The sequence below is a fragment of the Oryx dammah genome, unplaced genomic scaffold (genome assembly GCF_014754425.2).
Source record: "Oryx dammah isolate SB20612 unplaced genomic scaffold, SCBI_Odam_1.1 HiC_scaffold_8, whole genome shotgun sequence".
Taxonomy (NCBI): domain Eukaryota; kingdom Metazoa; phylum Chordata; class Mammalia; order Artiodactyla; family Bovidae; genus Oryx; species Oryx dammah.
The window spans coordinates 34,048,200-34,068,598 of NW_024070192.1; the positions used below are offsets into that span (position 1 = coordinate 34,048,200).

Here is a 20,399-nt window from a genome sequence, read left to right on the forward strand (position 1 = left end):
TATCACTTATCCGTGGAATCTAAAATATGACACAAACTTATCTACGGAACAGAAACGGACTCGCAGACCTAGAGAACAGACTTGTGTTTGCCATGGGGGAGAGGTGGAGGAGGGATGGTTTGGGAGTTTGAGATAGGTAGATGCAAGCTATCATATAGAGAATGGAAGAACAGCAAGTTCCTACTGAATAAATAGCCCAGGGAACTGTATTCAGGATCCTTTGATAAACCATAATGGAAAAGAATATGAAAAAGAATATGTGTAGGTACACACTTTTTCAGATTCTTTTACATACACGTATATGTGTATGTGAATCACTTTGCTGTACAGTAGAAATTAACACATTTTAAATCAACTATACTTCAATAAAATAAATATAAAAGAATAAAGAAGGCATGGCAGATAGAAGGTAGATTTAGAAAGAAGAGACGTGGAGAGAAAGGTTTGACATTGTAATGGTCTGAATTTGGGAAACCACTTGAATTTTAGGCAGAGGTAGCATTTGTACTACTAATGTTCAGGCATAAGTCAGAACTTCAGCAACTCAGAGGTCATTTTCCCATAAAATTAGTCTATTTAGTGGATATGTTCTGAGCACCTACTATGTTCTGCCCTGAATATTCATTGGAAGGACTGATGCTGAAGGCCCAATACTTTGGTCACCTGATGTGAAGAGCTGACTCATTGGAAAAGACCCTGATACTGGGAAAGATTGAGAGCAGGAGGAGATGGGGGTGGCACAGGATGAGAAGGTTGGATGACTCAATGGACATGAGTTTGAGCAAACTCCGGGAGATAGTAAAGGACAGGGAAGCCTGGTGTGCTACAGTTCATGGAGTCATAAAGAGTCAGACACGGCTTAGTGACTGAACAACAGCTATGTTCCAGGTGCTGGAGAGAGTGCAGGGAACAGGCCAGGCCAATCCCTGCCTTCGTGATACTTCTTTATAAGGAAATGAAACAGGACTGTGGGGATGGCTTTCCCCCGTGAGTATGGGAAGGATTCTGAGAAGGGTTTGAGCTGGAATCTGGCTGGTAGGAAGGAGTTTGCCATGGGAGCATCTGAGAAGGAGTAGTTTGTTCATGACTTTTGCCAGAGGGTTGAATCAATCCTGATGGTCTCTTTTATTTTATTTTTTCTCTGTGAGTTAGGATGCAAAGCAAGAGAGTAAGAGGCACCAGGGTTGGGTAGGTGGCTTGAGGACAATGGGGATGCCTTGGAAAAGCGAGGAAGCAAAGGATAAGAAAACAGTTGAAGAGCAGCGTTGGGACTCCAGCGGAGACTGAGCAGCAGAGTATATTTCTGCCTGGAGCGAGGGAGGGAGAAAACTGCGATATGCAGGGACTGTGGACAGATCATAATGTTGAGATCAGAGAGGTGGATCCATTTTGGATGATCCCCTGTGCAGTGAACTGTGACGGGCTGGAAAAGCAGGGACACAGCCAAAAAGGTGTGGAGCACTGCCCTTAGAACAGGAGTCTGTCTTCACCTTGCCTCCCCCTCGCCCCTGTGGGCGACTGCACTAAGGACAGAGGAGGGAAATAGAGGGGTAGGAGGCTGTGGGTAAAAGCGAAGGATGAAGGGAAAGGCAGTTTAGTTTATTGTAGCTATTCCTCATGACAACTCTAAGACTTTGCAAGTATCTTTTATTGAGTTTGACTTATTTCCAGCTTAATTCAGGGTCAGCATAAGTAAATTATCTTGAATTTCTTCTCAAAGCGTGGCCGCATGGTCTTTAGAAAAGGAGAATCTGAGTTTTTTAAGAAGTTCTAGGGTCCCAAGAGAGGTGAGGGTTTGGGAGGATCATACCTTCAGTAAGTGGAATAGAGAAAAGTTTCCTACAGAAGATTCAGATTGGAGCACTTGACTCTAAAGAAACCTGCTAAGGAATGGGGCTGTGGGTGGCCATGATTGCTAAGCATTGAATGAAAGATGTGTTGGGCTTTGAAATTTACCAGGCAGTTGAAATTGATCAGTTGAGGTACTAGGATACAGACACTATAATAGCTTGGCTGGGACCTTTGGGATATATTTCTATAGATAAGATACAATGTAAGTTACTTAGGTTTGGTTATGTTACTTCCTTATATCTTTAGATTTAATCTCCCCAACATCCAGCTCTCTGGTCATTAATTTTCATTTTCTTTCCTAATAAAATCATTTAAAAACTGCAAATGTCATCTCTACTGACTTTTTAGCTTTGTTTGTTGTTGTTGTTCAGTGGCCAAGTCGTGTCCCAACTCCTTTGCAACCCTGTGGACACATGCCCTTCACAGATTTTGATGTGTAGTATTTTTATTGTTCAGTTCTAAATATTTTCTAACTTCTTTCTTCTTCAACCTGTGAACCTTTTAAAAGTGTACTTAAAAGTGTACCTAAACGTTGGTTTTTAAGTTATCTTTGTTACTGATTTTTAAGTTAATTTCATTTTAGTCAAAGAATATAGTCCACATAGTATTTATCATTCCTTGCTTTTGTTGAGACTTGCTGCTTGTAGCACACTGTCAGTTACATTTATGAGTATTCTGTATGTTTGTAAAGAAAGTATATTCTCTTTTGATGGCTGTTCTGCTCACTGCGTGGAGCCTTAAGTAGTGGGATTTTAGTCCATCATATATCTAAACTGACTTGTTTTCATTCAGGGCATCATGGGTTAGCTCTCTGTCACTGCCTTTTGATTTTTGCAGACTCAAACAATTGGAAAAAAAAGAATGTGTATTCTGTTACTGTTGGGTGTGGAGTTCTATATGTGGCCATTAGACTAAACTTTTTAACTTTGTAAACTTTACTAATTTTTTTTCTTCTTTGTCTATGTGTTATTGAGAAGTATCTTAAAAACTCCCAGTGTGTTTGATCAAACTTATGTACGTATTCCTTAAAAACATAGTTTAGTTTTGCCTGTTGATGAATGTTTATATGAATGAATGTCTTAATATATTCCTTTTTGTGTCTTTTTTTTTTCTTTTGCTCAGCATTATATTTTTTAGATTCACTCATGTTACTTTGTGTTAATGTAACTCAGTAGTTCTCAAAGGGTGCTTTATAGACTCCTAGGGGCTTCTTTAAAACCCTTTCATGACATCCTTGAGGTCAAAACTATTTTCATGATTATCAAAGACTTTATTTGCCCCTTCACTGTTGACACTGATACTGATGGTGCAAAAGCCATGGTGAGGAAAACTGCTGACACCTTATCATGGAGGAGGCAGTAACCCCATACTGTCCTGGTGGTTGTGCTGATCTAGTTTTGTTCGAGAACGTCCTTGATAAAGCAGGAGAAATGATGGGTTTTATTAAATCTCAGCTCTTGGGAACATGTCTTTTAGTATTCTTTGTGATTAAATGATAAGTATGCATAAAACACTTCTGCATATTGAACTAGGATGGTTGCTTTGAAGAAAAGCATGTATGTAGAGCTATATGAGTTACAAGCTAAACTTGCCATTTTTTAAAAATAGAATGCCACTTTTATTTGATAGAATGACTGGTAGATAAGCTATGGTTAATTGACACCAGGGTACTTGGCCAGACATTTTCTTGAAAATGAACAGGGACTTCCTAGGTGGTCCAGTGGTTAAGACTGCACCTCAAGTTCAGGGGATGTGGGTTCCAACCCTGGTTGGGAAGCTAAGGTCCCACACACCGTGCATGGTGGGGTGAAAAGAAAATGAACGAAGTGAGCCTGACACTTCAAAGGAAGCAATTGAATATATTTGTCAATAATGATACAATTTAATTTTCCACATGAAAATTAAAAGTTGCATCTGCCACTGAACTTACTACCTTGGCAATACATAAAACCTTTCTGATGAGGCAATATTAATGAATATTAATATTAATGAATTAATGAATGGCAATATTAATGAATGTGTTTTTTTTTAATAATGTCATATAGTGTGAGATGTTATCATTTGGAAGACTTGTATAATTCACTGAGCCAGAGTTTTCCAAATGATATGTACATGATGTTACAAAATCATGCCTGGGTAAAAGATTCGTTCAGCATAGAAGTTCAGCCAGTGACTTTGATGGGACAGAATATGGAAAGTTCACTGACAGGGTGTCAGATGTTAACACTGCATCTCATTTTGAAAAATTCTCACTTGTCGAGTTTTGGTGTAGTATCAAAGAGAAATATCTATAACTTCATGAAAAGACTGCTAAACTACTCCTCCCTTTTCAAGTTAAATATCAGTGTAAGACTAATTTCATGTATTTCAGTCAAAACAACATCACAAATAGATTGAATGCTGAAACAGAATGTCAAATGTTTTCTATTAAGATTGAGCGTTTTTTATTAAGCCAGACAACAAAAGATTTGCAAATAAAAGTGCCACTCTTCTTTTGTTTTAGAAAACAAAAGTTTTTTTTTCCTAAAAATATTATTTTTATTTGTAAACAAATAAATACACATTAAACCCAGTTTATTGATATTTGTATATTTATATAAAAATATATAATACAGAAGATTTGGGGGATCTTTAACAGTTTCTAAGAGTAGTCAAATGCCCTGAACTATAAAAGTATTTTGTTCATCTTTGTGGAATGTAATGTTCCAGTGTAAGATTTTTGTCCCAATATATTTATCCTCTCAACTGATTTTGAGCATTCCCCCTGTCTCCCGCCCAGTTTAGGGCTGTTGCAAACAGTGCTTCAGTGAACAGCCTTGGTCATGTCCTGGTGCATATAAGCATGGCTTTCTATAAGGTGTATAACCAGGAGTGGAATTTCTGGGTGACACAGGACATGCATATCCTTAACTCATATCTTGAGCATTTCTAGATAATACCTGAGATAGATTCCATTAGGAAACACATGGCCCTCTAAATAGGTATTCGGCACATTTAATAAGGGGAGGATTTATAAACACGTGAATAGAGTTGAGAAAACAGAAGCAGAAATGTTGCAGTGTCCTGTCACTAGTGATGGCTGAGCGCCCTGGACCACCCTTGATCTTTAAAGAAACAAAGAGCTGGTACCTTGATCAGGAGAGGATGCTTTGTGGAGAGGGCTTCCTGGTGGAAACTGGCCGCTTTCAGAGGGAACCTGACGCACTGGCCTGAGGGGTAAACATCCTGGCTTCATTCTCTCCCCATTCTCAGTCTCCTGCTGCCTGACTCCGAGGAATTTGATGATATATTTCTTAAGAGTCAGTCTCAGTTCTATTTGGAAGTGAGTTTAGTGTATGGTACAAGGTATGGGCAAGGTTAATTTTTTTTCCCCCACATGTCTATTCAGTTAGTCCAGTGACATTTATTGAAACACAAACCCCTCTCCACTGTGCTGAAGTGTCACCTTGATCATAAATCAGGTGCTCACAAATGTGTGCTTGACTTCCTGTTCTGTTTCATGGGTCTGTTATGGCCATCCTTGGGCTGATGTCACATTATCTTGATTATTACAGCTTTATACTGTGTCTTATGGGCTTTCCAGATGGTGCTAGTGGTAAAAACCCACCAGCCAACGCAGGAGATGTAAGAGATGTGTGTTCGATCCCTAGGTGGGGAAGATCCCCTGGAGGAGGGCATGGCAGCCCACTCCGATACACTTGCCTGGAGAATCCCATGGACAGAGGAGCCTGGCAGGCTATAGTGCATAGGGTCGCAAAGATCAGACAACGACTGAAGTGACTTTGCACACACACAGTGTGTCTTGGTATCCAGTATGGTAAACCCTCACTTTTGTTCTTTGAGATTGTTTTGGTTGTTAGGTCCTTTGCATTTCAGTATAATTTTAGAACCCTCTTGTCAGTTTTTCATACTCACAAAACCTGATTAGAATTTTGATTGGATTTTTGCTGATTTTGTAGATCAGCTTAGAGGAGAAATGAGATCTCTACAGCATCTGTTCCTCTAGTTCTTTTTTTATTAGTTCTTAATCTTTCGTAATATGTTTTAGGTTTGGTACATCCTTTATTGGATTTATTTTTAGGTATTTAATTTTTTATGCTATTTAAGTGGTGTTTTACATGTTTTAGAATTGTTACCATGAAGTAGGAATACAGTTGCCATGTTTTTACAGTTAACTTTTATATATTGACTTTATATTCACCAACCTTACTAAGTTTATTGATTGTAATAGTTTTGTTGAAGATTCTTATGGATATTGAATACACTCATGTTGTCTGCAAATGACAGTTTTATTTTTTCCTTTCTAATTTTTATACGTTGCTTTACTGCATTGTCTAAGAAGTTCAGTAAATGTTTGCTGAATAGTAGTGGTTATTGAAGGCATCTTTGTATCAGAAACTTTTCAACATTTCACTGCTAAGAATGATTTGTTTTGTTTTGAATATTCTTTTATCAGATTGAGGGAAGTTTCCTTCTATTGCTAGTTTTTATTCTGCATGGATAAGTTTTTTTAAATACTGTGTACATACCCGGTCCTGTCCAACTCTTTGTAACCCTATGGACTATAGTCCGCTGGGCTCCTCTGTCCATGGAATTTTCCAGGCAAGAATCCTGGAGTGGATTGCCATTTTCTATGCCATTTTAAATACTGACTGGGTGTTAATTTATCAAATGTTTTCCCAGCTTCTGATCAGACATTAGTGTGATTTTTCTGGTTATTTGGTTATTATGGTGAATCGTATACTGTATTTTTTAGTGGTAGACTAACCTGGCAAGGACCAATATTCTTTATATATATTACTGGATTCCTAGATTTTGTTTGCTAATATTTTGTGTAGAATTTTTGTATCTATATTCAGAAAGGAGATTGATTGAAAATTTTCCTTTCTTATAATGTCCTTGTCATGTTTTGCTGTCAAAATTATGCTGGCTTTTTAAAATGAATCTGGGAATATTTTATCTTTGTATTTTCTCTGGAAGAGTTTGAATAGTATTGATGTTATTTCATTTAAAAATGATGATATAGTTTCCTTTGTGGGGAAGTTTTTCTTTCATAGTTCTTGAATTTTTCAGATTAAAGACTTTGGGTAACAGTTTTGATAATTGAGTTTTTCTAGGAATTTGTGTATTTCATCTAAATTTTCAAATTAATTCGCCTGATGTTGTTCCTAATAACCCTCTTGTCTCCTGTAGGATTTGCTGTGATATTTTCTTGCATTCCCAATACTGACCATCTGTTCTACCCTTTTTAAATGAGTCTCACCAGAGGCTTATCAATTTTACTAATTTCAATCATGTCTTTTGATTACTTGAGCCTATGATTGTCTAGGATACAAGATACAAGGGCAATAAAAGTAGACTCATAGGAGACCCACATATTATTCTGGATTTTAGTTACAACCATCGCCTCTGTGCCAGTTACTGTATATGAGAGGTTGTGGAGGTAATCTGAGGCTCTGGGTGACCTCACACTCTGGGCAGGCAGTTAGATCAAGGGGAACGAGTGTGCATGTAGGTTGCTCAGGGGTTTACCTTCCTCCCTCCCGGGCTTTGGGCTGGTCTATTTCTGGTACCCTCTAACCTCTCAGGGGACACCAGTTAGGGTCCCAGCTGAAAGCCTGGGATGTTTACCGTCCTCCTGGGTGGCTTTTTTTTTTTTTTTTTGTAAAGAAACAAGGTCTGTTGTGCTGTAGAGTTTCCCATAGTCTGGATTCTGTTGATTGCATTCCCATGGTGCCTCCTGTAAACTGGATGCAGAGCCTTGATCACATTCGGATTCCAGAGGCACAGGATGCCGGCTGTCTCACTTCACGATGCTGAGATGGATCAGTGAATCAGTTTGGGCTTTGTTGGCCTGATTCCTGTTTTAGGAGTGTCTGCCCTCCCTGAAGGGTTTTAGCGCCTGTAATGGGCACTGTCCTGGTCCATCATTTCATTAGGAAGCCAGACAGTGATAATTTAATGTCATTCCTTCTATGTTTATTGGCTTGATGAATTCTTTACTTATTCACTGTGTATTACCTGCCCCCCTCCCACAGACACACAGTTTTCTTCAAGTTTATTTTTTATTATTCTTTTTACAGAATTTTGGTTGTTTTCCCCCCTAAGGAGTGATAATGATTAATATTTTAGTAATCCTTTCTGTGCTCTTCATATTCATCTTTAATTTATTCAATTTAACTTTTGTATTTGTTAAATTATTTTTACCTCTGTACCTCCTTTTTCTTTTATTATCCACCTTTGTTGTGTCTTTAAGAGTCTGTATCATACTCCATTCTGTCGTAGCCATAAATCTATTTCTTCAAGTTTTTCTTTCAGCTTATTTTGTAGAGAATGTCCAGAGGTCATTTCTCTCTCTGAATATTCTGGATGATGAACTTTCCCTCATTATGTAGGGTTGTTGTTGTTTTTCAAATTGTGTTGTGTCGTAAGTTGGTAAGTTTTCTGACCCCATGGGCTGTAGCCCTCCAGGATCCTCTGTCAGTGGGATTTCCCAGGCAAGAGTACTGGAGTGGGTTGCCATTTTCTTCTCCAGGGGATCTTCACGACCCAGGGATCGAACCCGAGTCTCCACATTGGCAGGCGGGTTCTTTTCCACTAAGCCACGTGTGAATTTCATCCAGGTGTGGTGTTTGCAGATGGTGTGAGTGAATTGTTCTTTCTTCTCTCCCCTTCCTCTCAGGTGGATGTCGGATTTCTTCCGAGGGCTGTGGTTGGGGTGGAGGTTTGTGAGATGCTCCCAGTTCAGTGCCCTGTCTTAACAGGAGACTGTCGTATCTGTTACGTTGTACTGGCATCTCTACCTGCCTTAGTTCTCTGGTTCTCTAGTCCTTCAAAGCAATAATGTATATGCATATCCCTGCTTTCTTAAACTGAGGCCCAGCCCTAAAGGACGAGTAACATTTTCCAATACTGGATAGAAGATGGATGTTCTAAGCAGAGTGATCAGCATATAGAGACGCCCGGAGGCATGAAAGCAGCATCAGTTCAGTTCAGTCGCTCAGTCATGTCCAACTCTTTGCGACCCCATGGACTGTAGCACGCCAGGCTTCTGTCCATCATCAACTCAGCAGCATAGGGTGCTGAAAAATTAATGAGTCTCTTTTGTGTGCTAGTGTTTTTGTATGTCTCTTTTTGGTTTGTTGTTCAGTCAGTAAGTCCTGTCCGATTCTCTGCAACCTTGAGGACTGCAGCACACCAAGCTTTCCTGTCCTTTACTATCTCCTGGAGTTTGCCCAGATTCGTGTCCATTGAGTCAGTGATGCTATCTAACCATCTCATCTTCTGCCATCCCCTTTACCTTAATTGTTACTTGCTGTCCTAAAGCCTATACAAGCTTCTTCAAGCCTTTGCAGTTTTACAAAATGTTCTCATGATTTTAGGATTTCAGTGTTTCTGACTATTCAGTAGGCATTCATTCTCCTGGGCTCCCCTATTGTAATGAATCTCCTTTTAACACGGCACAGTCTTAATATGTTGAAGAGGGATTCATTATCCTTCCCCACAAGTCAAATGATTTTTCCTATCCACCCATAACTTTTCCATTCTCTAAAGCTAGGTGACCTTGGAGTCAACTTTAACACGCCTTGAATGGATTTCTCTAGTCAGAGTTCTGAGTACTATTGAGTTTTTATGACTCAATTCTGCTCTTTAAAAAAGAAATTAATTAATTTATATTTGACCATGCCATGCGGCATGTGGGATCTTGGTTCCTCAACCAGGGATCGAACCTGTGCTCCCTGTGTTGCGCGTGCTGAGTCTTAATCACTGGCCACCAGGGAAGTGTCCCGCTGCTGCGTTTTTGTCTTGCTTTTCTCTCCTGCAGGCCTGTTACTGTGCCTGGAGACACCTCCACCCTCTGCTTCCCACCTCTTGCCTCTTCAGGCTCTCTTCCATGTGGCTGCCAGATTTATAGTGTGTGAGGAATGCCTCTTCCCTTCCATCACTCTTCTCCCCTGAGCCCTGGATACCTAATCACCTGGGGAGGACAGAATCTCAGTGCTGCCATTTGCCTGTCTAGGCTCTTCCTCTCACCTTCCACAGAACAGACCACGTCAGCTGCACTGCCTTTCACTCTGCCCCGGATGTACCCTCCCAGGCTGTACGTTCTTACTGTTTTAATAGGAATTCCTTTATCCTTCGTTTTGACCTATTTGTCTTTAAAAAGAACATCAGCGATCCTCTGGGCCTGGACTTTGCACCTGGATTTACTGTTTCTGACAAGGTGGCCATAGGCTTGTTGTTTGTTTTGCTCCAGAGTTTTCTCTACTGCAAAGACCTGTGCCTCTTTTTCTTTTTGTATCATTCTCTTTTTAATACCTTATATTGTATCTTGTTTAATGTATCTTTTTTGTGTTCATCCCTAGAGTGCTTAAAGGTGCTTAACATCTTGCTTGTGTATTCAAACAGTAATGAAGCCTACTTTGAACTTGAGGCCTCCAGAGAGATGATTTTAACATCTCCATCGCTCCTTGTAACTTGGGGAAGACCAAGTGCAGTCATCAGTTAATGCAGGAGCCCAGCATTTGAGCTAATTTTGGGATAGAAGTTTAGCTCTTTAAGCACCTCAGTTTAGTATCTTCACTTAAACCTCTGTCACTGCTCCTTTTTGGCAAGCATAGAATACTGATGATTATTCCAACTTGTTTTTTGATGACTTAATCATATTTGTGAGACTTACTCATCTGTAATCCTAGTTCTCAGAAAAGCCTCTACCACATGGTAGACACACATGCTGGAATGATTTCTGATTACAAATGTCATTGTTAGGATCTGTTAGCATACTGTACATGCTATGGGGTGTTAAACTGAATTTGCACATTTTAAATTCTTTTGAGTGCTTTTTGTTCTCATTTTGGGCTAGTCTGCAATTATTTGTCTCTTACAAATGAAAGTATAGTGTAACTTCATGATAGAGATGATATCTCATTTTTGAATAAAAAAGTAGATGTTTATGTATTACAGTTCATTGAGATGTAGTTCTGATTTGTCAAATTTACTGTGTGTAAATGAAACTCAATAAAAAAATTTTAATGTTAAGATTGCCTCTTAGTTTTCTCGCCATTAATAAAATCTGTTTTTAATCATCTCTTGTTTCCTTTTTGTCCTGTGGGTAGCAGAGAGAGGCTGGGCTAGTCAGACTAGAGACCCGTCATTGGTAGGAGGTCAGTGGAAGGTGGCAGGGTGCTGGGTGCAAGGCTGAGAGCCAGCCCCACATCTCAGAGTGTGATGCTGGACGTGAGAAAGCCAGCGGCTGCAGACCCAGCGGTCAGCTAGGGAGGGGCAGGTAATTACTGTGGCCTTGGGCAAACAGGGAGGGTGTCCATCTGGTCAGTTTAGAAGTCAGGCCAAATCGGTGAGCTCAGGCAGGGCCCTTGCTTGCCTTTGTTTTAGTCCCAAGCACTAATCTAGGTAGGAAGTGCATTCCATCTTCTGTTGGGAGGGAAGCAAAGATAAGGAACAGCTAGAGAGGTGGTTCTGATCACTTCAACTTTTTTTTTTTCCAGCAGCCTTTCCTTTCAGCATCATTAACTGCTGCATTCAAAGCAGCATGGTCTTGACAGTGCCCCCTGGTGGCCACTGTCAAGGGTTTCAGCCTTTCTAAACAGCCGACGGTTAAAGCCCCTCCGGGCTTCATGAGGGGACGAGCATCATTGGTCTTCAGCCTTTCCTAGGGTCCTCTCACCTTTAGACTTAGAATCACCCAAAATAAAGGGTCTGGTTTCCAGTGCAGCTGAGGTGCGTTCAGCCCCGCCAGGACCAGAGAGTCTGGCAGCAGTCCTAACCACTCTTATTTTTCCATTATTCCCAGAGTCAGTTCTCAGAAATCACTCTGTGTGAATTAAGAAAAAAGTTAAAGGCAAAAACGCTCCTACTATTAATTCTGAGTAATGATTACCCTACTGATGAGGAGGGTTTTTATCTTCTTAGACTTGTGACTCTTAAAAATTATTGAGGACCTCCAAAGAGCTGTTGATGTGGATTATTTTTAATGATATTTACTGTGTTTAGAAGTTAAATATTTTAAATGTTTATTACCTCATTTAAATTTAAACCATAACAAGTTGACATAAATTATTTTTATGAAAAAAATCTATATTTTCCAAAAAATATCATTGATATTATACCCAAATTTGACCATGAGTATTTTCTTAAAGATGAATTGTAGTGTGGAACCTGAAACCACCGTGATGGACTTTTCATACCTTGTACACTTTCAAGAGAATGAATTTGAAAAAGCAAATGACATGCAGTTTGAATAATGACCCTGTAAAGCGATGAAGCATTTATTATTATTTCCATTTGACAGATGAGGGAATTGAATCTAAGGAAGTACTGTTTAGCAATCACATCTGTGGGAGAACCGCTTGTGGTTTGGAATTGCCTGTTAACGGGCTAGATTTAATTTCAGGGATAGATTAATTATGCAAATGATAAAGATCCCCTGTTCACATTACTGTGTGGTTTGTCTCCTGATTGGACCCCACCTGATACATGGGGTTACAGTTTTTAACACTGTATCTTATTTTTATCTGTTCTAGACCTATTCTGGACTCTTCTGTGTAGTCATAAATCCTTACAAGAACCTTCCAATTTACTCTGAGAATATTATTGAAATGTACAGAGGGAAGAAGCGTCATGAGATGCCTCCACACATCTACGCTATATCAGAATCTGCTTACAGATGCATGCTTCAAGGTAACTGGAAATGATGTTCACAATGCTGAATACTCAGAATTTCTTAAATGTAACCTGGGTTTTTGTTTTTGTTTTTCTTTAACGTCTCAGCCTTGTCTTTTTTTTTTTAACCTTTTTTTTAAAAATTATTTTTTGTCTGTGCTGGGTCTTCATGGCTGCACGGGCTTTTCTCTAGTTGTGGCAGGTGGGGGCTACTCTGCGTTGCAGTGCGTGGGCTGCTTTTTGCAGTGGCTCCTCTTGTTGCAGAGCATAGGCTCTAGGTGTGCGGGCTTCAGGAGCACTCAGGCTCAGTCGTTGCAGTTCCCAGGCTCTGGAGTACAGGCTTAGTAGTTGTGGTACGCAGGCTTAGTTGCTCGGCACGTGGGATCTTCCCAGACCAGGGATCGAGCCCAGATCTGCATTGGCAGGTGGAAGCCCTGTCTCCATCTTCTCTACAGAGGGCTTTAAGTTTTTTTTTTTTTCTTTTAAAGATTAAAAGAAAAGTAACATGTTTATTGTAGAAAAATTGTGAATTCTTAAGGTTAGACTGGGTAATACGGCTGTTTTCTATAGGCAGCTGATAAGTATGCTTGTTGCTTCATAAATACATCATGTTAGTTTTTATGTTTAAAAGCATCTAGTTTTCATGTATTTTTGAACTCTACCACAGGCCAATATAATCAAAACTCTGTGGCTCTCAAGAGCCAAGAAAGAAGTGATAGTTTTGAAAAAGTTGACCAGAGCTGAAGAAAGACTTGAGTCTTGAGACTGAGAGGGTTCACTAAGTCCCAGGCAGGGATCCTGAAAGGAGACCCCTGCTGGGTCTCACGTATCATGGTGTGGACAGGGCACAGTCACGTGATCTCTCTGGAGTCAATGGGCTTAGACTTCTCTCTTGCAGTCCTATGTGTTAGAAGCTGAACCCAGCAATTCTGAGGCCTGTGCCTGGTACATAACCATGCGAGGGGCCCAAAGACTACTGATACCCCGGGCTTCCTGGGGTGTCACCCCTCCTCCTTGGACCCTGACGCCCCCTCATGGCCGTCCACCCCAGCAAGCTTCCGTTCAACAGCAGCCCTCATGGCCAGCGACCTGTTGACCTAGACACACCTAAAGGCAAGTTCTGCTGTAACGGTAGTTGGAGGAGCCACTGTGAATATCCAAGATCTGAGATTCTGCTGCCTCCCTGGAGTCTTAGAATGGAATCCACATCTCCTTGGTCCCAGCCACATCTTTGTTTCCGTAAACCTCTCTTTTCATTTTGCCCATTTCACTCTGTGATGGGCACACCTCCCTACCTATTCAGTGTCTGCATCGAATGTTTTCTTTTCCTCCGGGCTTTAACTGAAACCTGGCTTTCCCCTGCAATGGCTCCTGCACTCAGACCCTATGCACTGGGAGGCGAGGTCACTGTCTTTACTCCTAGGGCGTTTGCTGGGCCGTTTGTTAACTACTCTTCACCCCTTGAAAATGCTGCTCCTCCTCTGCCTGCCCTCATCGCTGTAGCGTCTTTCTTCTGGGGCCCCCTCCTCCCTCCTCCTTGCCTCATTATTTGGTTGGTCTGACCCCCGACATGTCATTTCTTCTCTGCCTCAAGGCTTGACGTAACCCTGTGTTACTTCCTAGTTTCTCCTTAACAGCCAACCCCTTGGTCTCGCAGATCCTTAATCTTCTTCTCTTCTCACTTATGCTGCTGACACTCTAGACTTTGCCACCTTCTGAAATGATCTTATTTTTCAAATAGTATTTCAGAAATTCTATTGCAGAATCCTTCCATCTTGGCAGCTCAGTCGGCAAGTCTCCTGACCGTGTTCTTTGACTGTTTAGATCTCAGGCTCCATGTGTTGTTCTGCTTTCCCCCTGTGTATTATCAGTACTGCCTTAACTTTCTTCCTCACATAGTTTGGATTTCATAGTATCATTTCAGCCATCTTTGTCAGTATCCTACACCCTTTGCTCTTTTGTTATACTTTTTTTTTTAATATTTAAATATTTTAAAATATTTTTTAAAATATTTATTTATTTGGCTGCACGAGGTCTTAGTTGGGGCACATGGGATCTTTCAGTTGTGGCATGTGGGTCCAGTTCCTCGACCAGGGAACCCAGGTGCCCTGCATTGGGAGCACGGAGTCTTAGCCATGGGACCACCAGGGAAGTTATACTTGGTTGGCAGAATTCTCAGATCAATCAAGTTGTTTGTCTTTTTTTAATGCTCTTACTTGGGTTGCTGATGCCTCTGGAGTTCTCTTCATACAGCTGAATCAGTACTCCTGTAATTGTGTGACCACGAGCCCAGATTCCACACAGAACACCCTCATTAATCCTTCCTTGATTGTCTATTAAGGTTATAATCTCATTCTCCCTAATGTCTGCCTCAGGCCTCTGCCCCCTGAAGCTTCGTGGGTCCCTGCTTTCCTCCCCAGTTGATGGCTGCTTCCCCTGTTCCATGAGAAGTTAGAAGCCACCAGAGTGGAAGTGCCCCAGTCTCCTGAGCCACATTTACGGACCATCCTCTCTTGTACCCACTCCTGTCCGAGGCCAGTCTTCCCACCTCCTTCACCTCTGATGCCTGTCACATCTCTCCCAGGATCCTTCTCAGGAAGCTCACAGTGTCTATTGTCTTCTGCCTGTCTTTGTACGGACTCTTAATGTTAGCATTAAACGTGCTGAAGTTTTCTCTGTTACTTTAGAAAGTTCTCTCTTCCATCCTCTCCTTCCCTTCACAGCCAGATTTCTTAGAAGCATCTGCCAGTCGTTGGGTAGGAACTTGTGAAAATGCTTGCTCCTGTGCTCTCAGGGAAACACAAAGCAGGGCCTCAGCTAAGAGTGAGGAGGGAGCAGAGATTGGAGATATAAGTGGGAAACACTATGGTGTAATCCTCTAGGAGAGTCAGGCAATACTTACATATGCATCATTGACATTGGGTCACTGTTGGAAATACAAAGGTAATATGACCCGTAATTAGAGGAGGAGCTTTAATGTGCTTCTCTTAGAATCTGAGATAAGTAGGGGGAAAAAGAACATAAAGAATGTGATCAACACAATTTAGCAAGCTTGAATTGAAAACTATGTACAGGACTACTGCACATCAACCAGAAAGAAGGTTTACAACCTCAGCTTGTAATTTTGATGCTAAATCACCATTAAAAATCTCAGATCTGGCCACATTCTCCAACCACAGTGCAGTAAGACAAGGTATTTACAGATTCCCACCTGTTTGCTGTGAGTGCTGCTTAATGACTTCTTACTGTTTCTGTGGCTAACCGTTCATCCATATGACTTTTTGGTAAAAGAAGAAATCAAAACTGCTATTACAGATTCTTTATAGTTATAAATATTTTATTAGTAAACAAAAATTTATACACAAACCTTTTACTCACAAAGTAGATAAAAGGCAACTTTATGATAATTTACTGAGCTTTTCATCTCATGAGGTTTTCTGTGTTTCATTTCACACACATTAAAAAAAAAAAAAGTCCTTTAAAAATACAGCCTGGATGTTAAGATGTAACTGGTGATCATTTCACAGTATATACAAATATTGAATCGTTGTGTTGTACACCTGAAACTAATATAATGTTATGTATCAGTTATACCTCAATTTAAACAAAACAGTACAGCATGAAATGAACCTAAATAAGAAAAATATAAAATTAAGTAAAACTTGAACTGGTTCCATGAAAAGACCATAAAACAGACAAGTGTTTGGCAAGTGTGACTAAGAGGAGAGAATCACCAGAAAGGATAAAGGTTTTATAACACTATAAACAGAGACAAAAATGCCTTGAAATAAGGTGGAAAACTCTGAACAATGCCAGTGGGAGAAATGGTAAAGGTTGTGAGACATTTACCTTTATGTCCCAAAGACATGAGGCCCAAATAATTTCAGCAATGAAGTCTTTCCAGTCTCGAGGACTGAATAATTCCTGTGTTATCTAAATGGTTTTAAACCATTAGACAAGGCAGAATAGTCTGGATAACATCAAGATCAGAAGCTGTCAAAGGACTTTTGAATGCTTACTTTTTACTTTTTATTAAAAAATAATGCGTAAAGATAGTTAAACAATGAAACACACGGTATAGCAGGGATTGTTACTGTTGTTTAGTCAGTAAGTTCTGTCCGACTCTGCAACCCCATGGACTGTAGCCCGCCAGGATCTTCTGTCCATGGGATTTCCCAGGTGAGAATACTGGAGTGAGTTGCCATTTCCTGCTCCAGGAGATCTTCCCGGACCAGGAATCCAACCTGCTTTGGCAGGCGGATTCTTTACCACTGAGCCACCTGGGAAGCCCACGACAAGGCTTACGTTATTGATAAAGACAACAAACACGTGTCCTCCCCCTGCCCATTCTGGATTTCCTCTTGAGAGGAACTCATTTTGTCTGTTTTGTCTGGTGTTTGTATGTATTTATGAGTAACAGGCTTATGATATTCTTTTTTTTTTTAAACTTCTGTTGTTTTCCATAGACTTCCTACTATGAAAAAAGAGTTTTTAACTACATTCCCCCTATCTTCCTGATTGAAGTTCAGTCAACATTTTTTGGCGTTTTAGTAGTATTCAAACGTGTAAACTGTTTCTCCTGTGGTCACATTTCTCTTCTTACACAATTTGTTGTTTTCCCTGGGGTTAGTGATTTTCCTATTTTGGGGGGAACAGAGTAGTTTTGCAGTGACCAACGTCGATTTGACAGAACTACAGGTCTTCTTTCAGCACAGAGACGTGTATCAGGTAAGTGATCGGTGTCTTTCCTCCGCCAGAGCCACGCCTCCTGGGACCCTCTGCCCTCCACTCTGCGCTTAGTGCCCCTCAGACTTGCCTGTGCCTGCACCCTGGAAATCCCTTGCTTCTTTCCTTGCTTGTTTTCCTGTCTTAATTTATGGGTCCTGTAGGCTGTATTTTGGCTGGAGAATAACCTCCAGTAGCTTCCTGACAGGGCTTCCCAGGAGGCACTAGTGGTAAAGAACGTGCCTGCCAGTGCAGGAGACATAAGAGACACAGGTTCAATCCCTGGGTTGGGAAGATCCCTTGGAGGAGGACATGGCAACCCACTCTGGTATTCTTGCCTGGAGAGCCCCATGGACAGAGGAGCTTGGTGGGCTACAATCCATAGGACACAAAGAGTCGGACACAGCTTCCTGTGAAACACTGAAAATAACCAATTATTCTACCAGTAAGTAACTACTTAATGGATGGCTCATTTCTATAGTGGAATCCTGAGCGGCTCTCTTGAAACTATGTCTGATACACCGAGTGATGTGCTAGTATAATAATAATAATCACGTATACCAATCCCTCTCTCCAACAAGTATTTTAAGACTAGGATTGATATACATCAAAATATGAACCTTTACATATAGATTAGGGAGAAAAGGCTACCCACCCCAGTATTCTGGCCTGGAGAATTCCATGGACTGTACAGTTCATGGGGTTGCAAAAAGTCAGGCATGACTGAGCGACTTGCACTTCACTTCACTTCTGGCGGTTCAGTGGTTGAAGGCTTCATCGTCCAATATAAGGCGTGAAGGTTCAATCCCTGGTTGGGGAAGTGGGATCCCACATGCCTCGAAGCCAAAAAAAAACTCTGTTAGGAGAAAGAAAAGCAAGGAAAACAAACCATCTTTTAAAAGGAACATCAAGGAAGGGTTTGAAAGGTCAGAAAACAGGTAACACCAACTACAGAAGTAAATACACTTTTAACCCCCTATAAATAGCAGAGCCTAATACAATCATATGCCCCTTACAAGACCTCTCCAAGTATAAGAATAATAGTAGTGCAATGATGAGCGTTTCCTCAGCCAAATGAGTACAAAAAGGAAGCACCAGTTAAGTCACCCCAAGTCTAAAGTAGAAGTCAAAGCAGAAATGGACAATGGGCATTATTTTATGTTAGGCGAAAGAATGTTTTATAATGAATTATAGTTGCCTTGAATCTTGCATTGATTGTAATAATGTGGAAATACAGACAGTGGGAAACAGTAATACTCCTCACCCTGAGAAACTGTAAAATGTAGGAAGACCCTTCTAGTGGCTTGTGTTAGAGATTTGTTATCTCACTGAAGATACCAACAAATGAGGACACTATCATAATGTGATAAGGGCTGCGAAGACGACTAAGAGGGCACGAGCATCAGAGGCGAAAGGGCCAGTGAGGGGGCAAGACGGTGATTTGACTGGGCGATAAGTTTAACGATGTGCTTATCCTGGACTGCAGCATGCCAGGCTTCCCTGGCCTTCTCTATCTCCTGGAGTTTGCTCAAATTTATGTCCATGGAGTCAGTGATGCTATCTAACCGTCTCATCCTTTGTTGACCCTTTCTCTTTTTGTCTTCAATCTTTCCAAGCATCAGGGTCTTCTCCAATAAATGTTAGCAGTTGAGCAAATAGGTAGAACCCAAATATAAGGTGGTATTTCTTATATTGCTAAACATTTTTGAAGTGTTAAGTGTAGAGACATATGTAACATGTTGCTGGACAGGGAAACGAAATATATGTAATTTTATTTAAGGTATCATTTATATGCAGTAAAATTCAGCCTTTTTAGCATATAGTTCTTTGAGTTTTGACAAATAGATCTAGTTATATAACTACAATCAAGATATAGAACAGTTCTGTCTTCCATCCAAATTTCTACACGCTCCTTATAGTCATTCCCTCTCCCCTAGTCCATGACAACCACCAAGTTTTTTCCTTTGTCACTGTAGTTTCGCCTTTTCCAGAACGTCATGTAGTCAGACACAGGTTAGCCTTTCCAGTCTGGCTTCTTTCACTGACATAGTGCATTTGAGCGTCAGCTACCAGTAGTTCACTCCTTGTTAGTTTCTAGTAGTATTCCATTATATGCATGTTCTACAGTTTGTTCATTCACTTATCATCTGAAGGGTATTTAGATAGTTTACGTTTCTTGGCAGTTAAGACACTAGAGTCATTTGTGTACTAGGTTTTTGTGAGTGTAAGTTTTAATTTCATATGACTCAATAATCGGGAGTAGGATTGCTGGGTCACACGGTAGGTGTATTTTTAACTTTGTAAGAAACTACCACGCTCTTTTTCCAAATGGCTGTGCCATTTTTCATCCTTACTATCAGTGGGTGAAAATTCCAGCTCTGCTTTCTGTCAACACTTGGTGTTGTCGGTGGTTTATTAAACTGTAGTCTGGTAAAGTGTGCAGTGGTATTTCATTGTGGTCTTAAATTGCATTTCCCAGGTGATTAAGGATATTAAGCATCTTTTGATGTGCTTATGCCACCTGTATGTCTTCTTTTGTGAAGTGTTCAAATCTTTTAACCATTAAAAAAATTGGATGGTTTGTTTTCTTATTATTCACTTTTGAGAACTCTGTCCTTTTTAGCTACAAGTCCTTTATTGGATAAGTGATTTGCGATTTTTTTCCCACTCAATCTGTGATCCATCTTGAGTTAATTTTCATGTATGGTGCGAAGTATGGATTGAAGTTCATTGTTTTGCATGTGAATATCCAGTAGATCTTGGCATCATTTATTGAGAAAACATTTTTTTTCTCCAGTGAATTGCTTTGTCAGGATTCTGTTCCTTTGATCTGTACATTTGTCCTTTTTCATAGCATCTTGATTATAATAGTCATATAATAAATGTTAAATTGTTCCTTTGTCTTTCAGTATAAATTTTAGAAATCAACTTGCCATTTTCTAAAAATGGCCCACTTTTCACGTTTTGATTGGATTGCACTGAATCTATAGAACAAAAAGGGTAGAGCTGACAAGAGTATTGAGTCTTCCAATCCATGAACATGGTTTGTCTCTCTGTTAATGTAGGTCTTCTTTTATTTCATTGGTGTTTTACAGTCTTTAGCACATAGATCTCACACATATTCATTATAAGTATAGCATATA

The 20,399-nt window shown here is 40.3% G+C and overlaps 1 protein-coding gene and 1 non-coding gene across 7 annotated transcripts in view; both read left to right on the top strand.

Annotated features, from left to right (window-relative positions):
• Positions 1 to 20,399, top strand: part of MYH10 (myosin heavy chain 10) — a 154,989-nt gene that overhangs the window by 40,420 nt on the left and 94,170 nt on the right. For all 6 annotated transcript variants that reach the window (XM_040243384.1, XM_040243385.1, XM_040243383.1 and 3 more), the window contains one exon: positions 12,393 to 12,549. In XM_040243384.1, the coding sequence (XP_040099318.1) occupies positions 12,393 to 12,549 (157 nt within the window). The remainder of the gene's footprint in view (positions 1 to 12,392; positions 12,550 to 20,399) is intronic.
• Positions 2,559 to 2,700, top strand: LOC120867484. The gene has a single exon (XR_005721912.1). It is a non-coding gene; the product is annotated as a small nucleolar RNA SNORA79 (small nucleolar RNA).